A 10607-nucleotide genomic window follows, 5' to 3' on the forward strand; every position below is an offset into this window, starting at 1 on the left:
CCGTGAAAACCAAACAAACCATAAAAAGAGCTTAGAGTTGTTCATCAGAAAGTACTGATCTGGGGTTATGGCTCCCATTTGACCGGTCAGAATACTCGCTTAGCACACTGCAGGGAGACTCAGCTGGCCTTGCATCGATGTGTCTGTCAAAAGCAGGGTGACATAGGGCTTGGTCACTGCCTTGCTGGCAAAGGAGTGAACCTATAAGGGTGGCTCAGTTGAACCCACATCCGGAGAAGAGTGACTATAGATTTTTCTTTGATGGGGTTGCCTAGCAATTTAACTGTTACATTTGTAAAAGTATTATATTCAATTGGTCAGATTGTTAATAACATTTTTACGTTTCTGAATTTATGGCCTAGGGCTACCAGATTGTAGGTAATAATAATAATAATAATAATAATAATAATAATAAAGCTGCAGAATTGACCAGGTATTGTGAAGTTGCTCTCGTTAAGCCCGGGTGCACTCCTCGCTGGTTGGCGTGGGTAAAAGTGCTAACCCAAGATGTTGTATCCTGACAACCACAAGATGTCTTCCTCTACTGGCATTCGATGACAGATCTACTTTAAGTAATGCAAAGATATCTATGTTCCCTCAAAGGTCCTGACCTAACATGACAGCAGAGCACCAAACAGATAGATTTGTGATGCATGGGGATGTCTCAGATTAATTGAGGATACAAGTTACATGACACTGTTCTACAATTTGGACACACTTAAGGGAATCCCAGATTCAGATATGAAGCCAAAACCAGGATTAAACCGGGTGATATATTACATGTTGATCCAAGTCACGTCCTAGTTACATGAATTTCAACCTACTATGCCGTTCTATATATTCACATTAATATGTTATGTTATGTTATGTTTACTTGACATAAAGCAGAAAACCCCCACAGAGAATAAACTGTAGCATAGTGCATCTACTAAGTACAGGAGACTTCATGTTCCTGTTAGACCACATTTCAGAGGAAAGATTGAGGGGAACAGCTGCAGCCTGTCTGTGTATGGAAAACATGACATAAGCAAGTCAAGAAGCCAATCACGGGAGAGAATGACTGGCTGCCTTTTATATATATATAGTACCGCTATGCTAGATGCTAAATGGGTAGGAGAGGAGGCTCTTTAGAAAGTAATAGCTGCTGAAGTTTAGCAATGTCCTATCAATGTTGAATTTCCAGCTATAATGTGCATTTTCTCTCTTTTACAATAAATATATCTATATACAGCGGTCGATGTGGGGGTGTATGAGGTGGTATGCAATACCACCACTTATCCTATTGCCTTCATTGTAAAACCATCAAATACATTTCACTTACATTCCCATACCACCACTTCTAAATTTCCACTTCGACCACTGTCTCTAGATCTAACTAATATATATATATATATATATATATATATATATATATATATATATATATATATATTTTAGATAGAAGAGAGAACAAGTGGAGAAACATTGTTGCTTTTAGAGATGGCCAATATCTAGTTGAATAGCTAGGACTTCTTACTTAAAATACAGTACATATCATCTATTTATATATATAGCGCCACTAATTCCGCAGCGCTGCACAGAGAATTCACTCACATCAGTCCCTGCCCCATTGGAGCTTACAATCTAAATCCCCTAACACACACACACAGACCGAGAGACACTAAGGGCAATATAATAGCAGCCAACTAACCTACCAGTGTGTCTCAAATGTTCTAGCCCAGGCGCGGGCTGGCCGGTAACAGCCCGGGGGGCGCACAGGCGGCCGCATCACATGACTCGCGTGAACCAATGTAATATTGAACTCATTTTTCATCCGGGGGGGGGGGGGGATGGGGGGCGGCCGGCCTGAACAGCCGTTAGACTGAGTAGCCCGCCCCTGCTCTAGCCATAGGCTCTTCTGGTATGTTGCTTTATTTTTCCCTCAGATTCAAATGGAAAAATATATTATATGCAGCTACTGAACTACCTCATAGGAGGGAAGTCAATTGTTGGCAATTGTTGCAGAAATATCCGCTCATTTTTCTCACGAAAAACGAGCTAAGATTTCAGTTAAATCTCCGTCGCAAGGAGAGTCTCACGGACGTTCAGAGACAATCCACGGCTAATTCTATTCCCTCCATATACTGATGTGTCTTTGTTTTTTTACTGTGCATCAATAGGGCGCCAAAAAATTATGAAAGAAAACTTAGTATGTAGGAGTCCTTCAGATGCCACAGTAATATAGTAGGCTCTCTTTATCACGAACACCCTGATCAGCCATTTTAACTCACCATGCTGATAGAAGTGATAGCCACCTCTTAATTAAATAACCCCTGACAAATCAGAGCTGAATTTCATTTATCAAATGAGCTGTCATCGCTAGCTGTTAATTAACATTTTACAGGGCTGTTCTCGCGGCCTTGTGTCGAGTGCTTTGCTTGGTGTGACAATAATGGTAAATTATATTCTCTGACCTATTTTCGTGTTTTTTTTTGCTTTTTTTTATACAACTTGGAATTCATAATTTAAAGAATATTCAGGGCATTATGAACTATGTATTCCCCACCCAATCATCACCAATATCTCAGTATTTCTGGCATCTGTACATTGAAAGCGATACCGGACCAAGCTCTGGTATGGATAAATTACATTAATATAGAGTATTTATAAACCCCTGAGCATAACAGAGACATTATCAGTGAGTATTGATGTGAAAAGCTAGTCATTATCAAGAACATATCTTAAATATATAATTGTAGTAATAGGGATTATAGTGGTAAGCATGAAGACACAGAACTCTTTAGTAATTGTCAATGAAATGCATGCAAACGTATTAAATATGCAGAATATTTCATGTTGGTTGAGAAAACATGACAATCTTTTTGTAGAGCCGAGTGAGAAAGTGACGTTACTGTTCCCAGAAGATGTTTTAAGAAAAAAGTGGAGGTGTTGCCCATAGCAACCAGATTCTAGCCATCATTTATCACGTACATTCTGGAAACTGATAGCTAAAACCTGGGTGGGTGCTATGAGCAACACCTTCACTTTTTCTTTTCCAGAACTAACAGATATTTTATATGAATGATTTGCTGATTGGAAGGTGAAAAATATACCATCCCATAGAAGGACAAGTTTGAAGCTTATCTTGCACTTGCAGCTATATGAAATATAGGGGGCATAATCAATTGTCGGCAGGATTGCCAAAAATCCCGCGGCCCGCGCACGATTACGGTAATCGTGCGCGAAAAATCAGTTAATACGGTAAAATACTCGCTGGATTTCACCTCGCAGCTCCCTGAGCCGCGAGCTGAAATCCAGCTAGATTTTACCGTATTAACTATAATAGTTTTAACGCAGAGGAACTTTGGGACAATTGAATATGCCCCTTATATCTTATATGTGAGAAAACTGTATTATTTATGTTAGGTTTCCTACTACACAGAATCCCAGAAATAGAGCTCCATCTAGTGGACAGAAGACTCCCTAACATACTACTCTCTGAAAGCTAGACAGCATTTACAGCAGTATACATCAATGTTAATGCAGAGAGCCTTAAAGTTGAACTAGTTGAAAGGTATTTTATTTTTGTAGAGAATGGTGACCTGTATTGCCTTGATTTTTTTTACTCAATATAAGATCAGCTATGTTTACTCAGAAACTGGATGCTGCTATATTTAAGTGAAAGCCCATCACTAACTTGGATCAATACATAAACTGTCCATTAGTAGCAACATAAGCTGATCTTTCACTCACAATTAAAACAGACAATGAAAGTAAGGGTATATCTGTTAATGTAGCATTTTGGGCACTGCACAGCCTATATTGTACTTTCCCGTTGCAGCAGCTCAAACAGAGACAATAGAATGGGTTTAGGTCAGCTGAATACAACACAGCTAAGCTTTGTTGTGTGCATTAGATACACAAGTATATTCACAGAGCAGTCTTATGTCACATCACAGAGTAATGGCAATAAAACCACTCTGGCTGGATGATCTAAAAGTTTTCATGAAAAACACAGAAAGGAGCCAGAATGCATTTCAATACATAAAGTTACAAGCTGATCTGACATCTTCGTCATTCTTTCTGTGTTTGGATTACTCCGTATGGAGGTAATCCCCCAGTAGGAAGGTTGGTGCCAACCATTCTAACCAATTAAAATATGACAGAAGGTTTAAATGTGGCTTATGAGCCTATGTGACATAGTAAATGTTAGAGGACGCAACATAAAAACAAATAATGTACATAATACCTTCCCTTGATCATTATTACCATTTATCTATATAACGCCACTAATTCCGCAGTGCTGTACAGAGAACTCACTCACATCAGTCCCTGCCCCATTGGAGCTTACAGTCTAAATTCCCAAACACACACACACAAAGACAGAAACAGACAGACTAGGGTCAATTTGTTAGCAGCCAATTAACCTACCAGTATGTTTTTGGAGTGTGGGAGGAAACCGGAGCACCCGGAGGAAATCCACACAAACACGGGGAGAACATACAAACTCCTCACAGATAAGGCCATGGTCGGGAATTGAACTCATGACCCCAGTGCTGTAAGGCAGAAGTGCTAAACACTACGCCACCGTGCTGCCCATCCATTGCTCTAGCCATACAAACAAACATGCTATGTTAAAGTAATGGCAAAATTATAAACACTAGGAAAAAGGGCTGCTTTTATTTACCTTTATTTTCATTTAACTCATATAACAGAATTAAAGATTCTGCCTTAGTCTAAATTCCCTAACTCACACACACACACACACACACACACACAGAGAGACCGAGACAGACATACAGAGACTAGGGTCAATTTTTTGTTAGCAGCCAATTAACCTACCAGTATGTTTTTTTGGGAGTGTGGGAGGAAACCGGAGCACCCAAAGGAAACCCACGCAAACACAGGGACGACATACAAACTCCTCACAGATATTAATTTGGTGAAGGTGCCTCACATTTCTTGTACATAGAAGGGTGCTTACATATAGCCCGGATCATTGCCACTCAACTGTGGCAATCAGCGGACAGCTCCGCAGAGCCCGAAGATGAAAGACAGCTGCTGAAATCTCTACCAATCAGCAACTGGCTTTCATTTTCAGACACTGCGTTCCAATCCCCCAGTTCCTGAGCTTCCCCAGATTTGTCAAAAGTGAGCAGTAGAGACTCCACTATATGGAAGTACCTAGTTCCTGAACAGTGCAACAAATGGAGGGGGCTCCAAAATTATTTACTTAAGAGGGTATAGTATGTAAAACAAACATATGCAAGAACAAAGGTGAGGGAGTGACACCCCTTGTATCTTTTCTTAGAGAACCAAACAGTAAAAATGTAAATAATTTACAGAAACGACACAAAAGGACTTTTCCCCCTTTCTACTTTATTAGCGTCACATGGTCAAACTTATCTTAGTAAGTTTTTCTGGACAAGAGCTGAAAAGTCAAAAAAAAAAAAAAAAAACACAACTGTTCAGAGAGGCAATATTACATGCAATCAGTATATGCCGAGGAATGTACAAAAGAAAGACGAAACGGAACAAAAAACAAACACCGCCTAAAACAAAAGAACAACAAAAGTGCCAAACAATTGTGTTACACATGAGAACATTAAAGTCAGAACTGTGCAATTTTCTTCACTGTCATCAAGGCAATGTGTTAGTACAACATGGGAGCATGCATACACACAGGAAATACAAAGATATGTACAGAATCTGAGTCCTGCCAGAGGGGTTTTTTTTTTAAAAATACTGCTCAGCCGTTTATGTGTTGTTGATTCATCTGCTCGATGTTACCAGCTCAGGCCACATTCAACTCCTAAAGAATCAAAAATGACTAAAATTACATTATAAAAAGTTTTTAAAATGTCATCTCCCTCTTCCTTCTCTGACTTTCCCCGTGAGGGGGTTAAAAAGGAACAGCCTGGCCAATCACAGCTTTCGAAAAAGGAGCCTTCAGAAGACGTGGTCACAGCATCATTAGGGTTTTGCCTTCAGAGCTCTTCAGAATTCTCTGCTACATTCTCGTTGATGAAGCCAGTGGAACACAATGCTTATAAATACTTGTTTTAAGTGTGCAGCAGTCCAGGGATTCATAAATACAGTATGTTAGAAGTCTAATGTCTCTTCACATGTCTCACGGAGGTCATCTCGATTTAAGCCTTGACATCATCCACTCCAGTCCTTGACACAAGCTAAACAGCAATAACAAATAAAAGCACGATAAGTAATGTATCAAATACTAATAAGCTGAAAAATCAAACTGAAAACTTCTGCTATTTTGGAGGTATTGTTAGCAGCCAATTAACCTACCAGTATGTTTTTTTTGGAGTGAGAGAGGAAACCGGAGCACCCAAAGGAAACCCACGCAAACACGGGGACGACATACAAACTCCTCACAGATATTAATTTGGCTTTACTATTCATTAACGTGCATGTGCCAAGTTGTAGTGTAAATGAAAGATGTGGCCTCACCCTTCTCCAGTAAGAGCACAGCACGCCTGTATGTGCCACTGATGATCTTTTACTGATGTTAACTTCAAGTACTGGGAAATTTCTGCGACCGTCATACACTCTTTCACATCTTGCTTGTTTGCAAAGACCAGCAGCCCGGCTCTCTTCAAGTCCTTGAATTCAAAATTTATAAAAAAAAACAAAAAAAAAAAACAACCCTTATTTCCTCATACAATATCATTGGTATCACTTTAGGACTACTGGTTATTTGGGAGCTTCTGAGAGAGAACTATAGAGAATGGAAGCCCCCAGCCTAGCTGCTCAGCAGCAGTGGCGGGAGCACCTGGACAGGAAATGATTGGCTCACATCCTATGCTGGGAATCCCCAGCCAATTACAACTCGCTGCTATTGAGCACATGGCCAATCGTGATAAGGCTGCGGGTCTCTAGCCCCTATCAGAGCACTGTAGAAAGGTAGCTCGTGTACAGGTAATTCCAGATTTGAAAATATAATTTAATTATTATTAATATTAATGTCCTCATGTTACAGAGCAATGCAGCAGAAGGTGGTCCTAGCATAAAGCTCTGGTTCCTGTCTGCAAAACTGGGGACAAGCACTGGCTGAGCTCATTTATACCAGATATATCTCACCTCATGAGATAACATTTTATATAGCTCCTCTCTGGTCACGGAGATCCGCTCTCTGTCGGTGCTGTCCACAACAATGATTACAAACTGGAGATGGAAAGAGCACATTTTAAATTGGGCAAATAAACAGTAAAAAGCACTGGAATCAACACGGGACAATTACTGCAAAATGTGATCTATAAATCCCTATTATCTGCCCAACAACCTTAACATACCAGAAATGCAGACCTATCAAACTCAGAATTAGCGAAGCATTTACACCTGTCCCTCCCCTCTAGATTGTAAGCTCTCAGGACATGTGTCCATAATAAAAATGGTGCTCAGTTCTCACCACAATTCCCCTGGTTTCTGCCCATACCTCTGTGTTTGTATAATAGGTATTCCATGAAGAACGGAGAGATTCTTGGCCGCCAATATCCCACATTAGAAATCGAGTATTATTCACCACTATCTCCTCCACGTTGCTCCCTATGGTTGGGGAGGTGTGCACCACTTCATTCATGGAACTGGAACAGACAGACATAGAAACACTTATACAGATGGCAGTTACTTCCCAGATCAGCAGCCTCACAACTGTAATGCCGGCTGTAAATTATAGCCCCCTCTTTTGTATAGAAGACATCCCCATATCCACATTACCTTTTCTCACATGCATCGCCAAGACCTCTCTGAAGCTAAACTTAACGCTCCTATGTGCCCCTATTTTGGCTCATCATTAACTTGAAGTTTATTTTGCATTTACTGGAACAGAAAGCTACATTTCTGCACATGACACCCAAAAAGAGGCATTAGTTACAATGACAGAATAAAAACACAATGTCACATGAATGCCATATTGTATTTCGCTTCAAGTTAAAGAGTAACCGATGTCTTTACCCAGTAGAGGTGTTGCGGCCCAATACATATTCATAATGCATCTCATCTATTCATTGGGAACAGATGCATCATGAATGTCATGCAGGGCCTCAGTAGTGTCAGACATTCCTATTGAATTGATAGGTTGCAAATATATCTTTGGGTTACAAAATGGCTCCCCCCACTAGGGGCAGGTGACGGGTGCTTTAAATCCGCTCATTAAATTGCTATGCTTCTAGTGTTGGGTGGTATCATCCTGAGAGCCAAATCTGTATCCCACCTCTCAGCCGACCATCACTCTACACAAGATTTTATTCCATCTATAAAACTATTATTTATTATACTTGTCTGAAAACATTAATTACAAGAACTGCAAATTCACACAACTAGGTTATTTCTTATCCCTGGTATAATCATAAATGTGCAATGTGTAAATGACCGTGTACTTACAACTGATACAATATTGTCGTTTTTCCAGCATTATCCAGTCCCACAATAATAACTTTGTGTTCTGAAATACAGAATTATAGGAATCATTTAATGTTTGCTTGATAAATACACACAACAAAAACAATGACTACTACACATACATGTTTGTTTACGCATCACATTCAGCAGTGACCACATTGTGTATACATGAATGTTTATAATATATATGTATATATATATTATACACACACCCCTATCCTATCTTGCTATATAAACGCTGTAATATATACGCCTGCCATCTTCTGTGGTGCCACTCTCAGCGAGTCCTCTGCCAACAATTACCCTGCTCCACCACCTCTGACTTTGAACAGAGAAAAGAAATTAACACCATTCGACATAGGTTTATGATGCAGCTGGCAGTAAACAAAGCACGTAACACACCTTGGTCACTGAAGATGGCAGACTGTACTACAGATTATATAAACATTGCTTTCATTTTTGGCAGCATAGAGCAGATATTTGTAAATGTGCTGCACAAACAATGAAAATTATAATATTTTTTGGCAGCAGTCTGGCTACCATTGTGGGACCACCAACACTAGACACAAAAATATCCTGGAAGGACCACTTAAAGAATAACACTTTGTTAACTTTTACTCAACATCCCCCCAACTATCAGATCCGTGGGAACGAATGTTTTGTGGGGTTGTTTTTATTTGAACTACCACTTTAATGCTGAGCCACAGGGAGTCCAATATGGGATCCTAAATCTTCTAGTCAGGAAATGGGGGAATGAATGGGGAACTCTTTTTTTTTTTTTTTGTTCCAATTCAAATCCTCCAATTGATAATCTGATCAATCTACTACCTTATGATAGAAAAAATATGTACAATGATTAGCTTCTCTGTAGCAGTAATGTTTAAGGGCTGGTTAAGGCATGTGTGTTTTATATGCATTTTAGTGATGTATTATCAATGTGTTCTTCATGAGCTTTACATAATACAATGTATTGTACAGGTAACACTTCTAACACGTGAAAAATAGATTATGTCACATTCTAAAAATTTGGCATTCTAAAATGAGTCTCATTAAAATTGTAGTACACAAATGCAAAGCTCCCCCATTCCCCTTATATAAACACACTAGAGCACTATTCCTTTGCACACATAATGCCGTATTTCTGCTACACTCCTGCAGCAGAGGAGTTGTCTCAGAACAAATGTGACAGTGAGCTCATGCACCAGATACACAGTATCAAGGCTATAGTATGTTTATTTAAAAAAGGTCATCTTGAGGTATTTATTAAAAGGATGCAGCTTGAGTAACATAGCAGCATGTTTTTTTAAGTACTGTGCAACTGTCCCCACAAAAAAATTAATATACTTAACGGCCATCTGCCATATTTACCAGTAAAACTACACTGCATATCTGTCCCACTACCATAAAAACAGAGTAGCTGTAGAGAGAGCACTAGCAACAGAGCTACAGGGTGGGACACTGTGGCCACAAAGTCGCAGCTCTTGGATATTTCAGGAGATTATATGTTGCAGATCTGCACGTTAACTGTTGCAATTCTGCCATGTGCATAATACAACACTAAATCGAAGATAGGCAGCCTCTATGTGCCTACAGTGGAAGTGATAAGGCATGCTGGTACTAGTAGTGCCACAGGTCGCCTAATCTTGCATTCAATGCGATAAGATTACTTCATCCTCCACCTGTTATGTGGTGAATGAGGGCAGGGCATATGGACCTCTTACCCTGGTGGCTGAACAGCCTCCATATCTTGGCGAACAGTATTCCCATTATGGAAGGAGCTCCAGTATGCAGACTAAGGGCCGCTCCTCCCCGAGCACATCTCAGTCACACGACACCTCTCAGCTCAGCCATGTCCATTGCAAACTGATACTTCGACTTTTCCTCCTGTCACACAGCTGGGCGCACAGTCGATGACGTTAATACAGACTCTGTGCAGGCTCTCCGCACCCCGTTCACCCAAGAACAGAAAAACACTTTCTTATTTATATGTCCCCGGTGATAGAGACATCTTTCTGACGTCAATTACATAAGGTTTTGTCTTTATTAGACTTCAGCAAAATGGCCACCGCAATGTACGCATACGTACCCGAACGGAGACATAAAATGTATCAGCCGATGACGTTAATAGAGAGTCTGTGCAGGCTCTCCGCACCCCGTTCACCCAAGCACAGAGAAACACTTATTCATGTGTCCTCGGTGATAGAGACATC

At 40.1% G+C, this 10607-nt stretch overlaps 1 protein-coding gene across 1 annotated transcript; it reads right to left on the reverse strand.

Moving 5' to 3' along the window:
- Positions 1-5338: 5338 nt before the first annotated feature.
- ARL5A (ARF like GTPase 5A) lies at positions 5339-10364 on the reverse strand. Its single transcript, XM_075180878.1, has 6 exons — positions 10119-10364; positions 8380-8440; positions 7433-7580; positions 7078-7161; positions 6448-6599; positions 5339-6167 (listed from the first exon to the last, which is right to left on the reverse strand). The coding sequence occupies exons 1-6, from the start codon at positions 10162-10164 to the stop codon at positions 6119-6121; spliced, it is 540 nt and encodes a 179-aa protein (XP_075036979.1). The 5' UTR covers positions 10165-10364; the 3' UTR covers positions 5339-6118.
- Positions 10365-10607: the final 243 nt, after the last annotated feature.

This window comes from Mixophyes fleayi, chromosome 7 (genome assembly GCF_038048845.1).
Source record: "Mixophyes fleayi isolate aMixFle1 chromosome 7, aMixFle1.hap1, whole genome shotgun sequence".
NCBI classification, from domain to species: Eukaryota; Metazoa; Chordata; class Amphibia; order Anura; family Limnodynastidae; genus Mixophyes; species Mixophyes fleayi.

Excerpts from the sequence above, each read along its gene's own strand:
- ARL5A (XM_075180878.1), bottom strand. The coding sequence starts at position 10,164 with ATGGGAATACTGTTCGCCAAGATATGGAGGCTGTTCAGCCACCAGG. Across the intron at positions 6,600-7,077 it reads ATAAAATGTTATCTCATGAG|GACTTGAAGAGAGCCGGGCT; the intron begins GTGAGATATATC and ends TTTGAATTCAAG. Across the intron at positions 6,168-6,447 it reads TGTGCTCTTACTGGAGAAGG|CTTGTGTCAAGGACTGGAGT; the intron begins GTGAGGCCACAT and ends ATTGCTGTTTAG.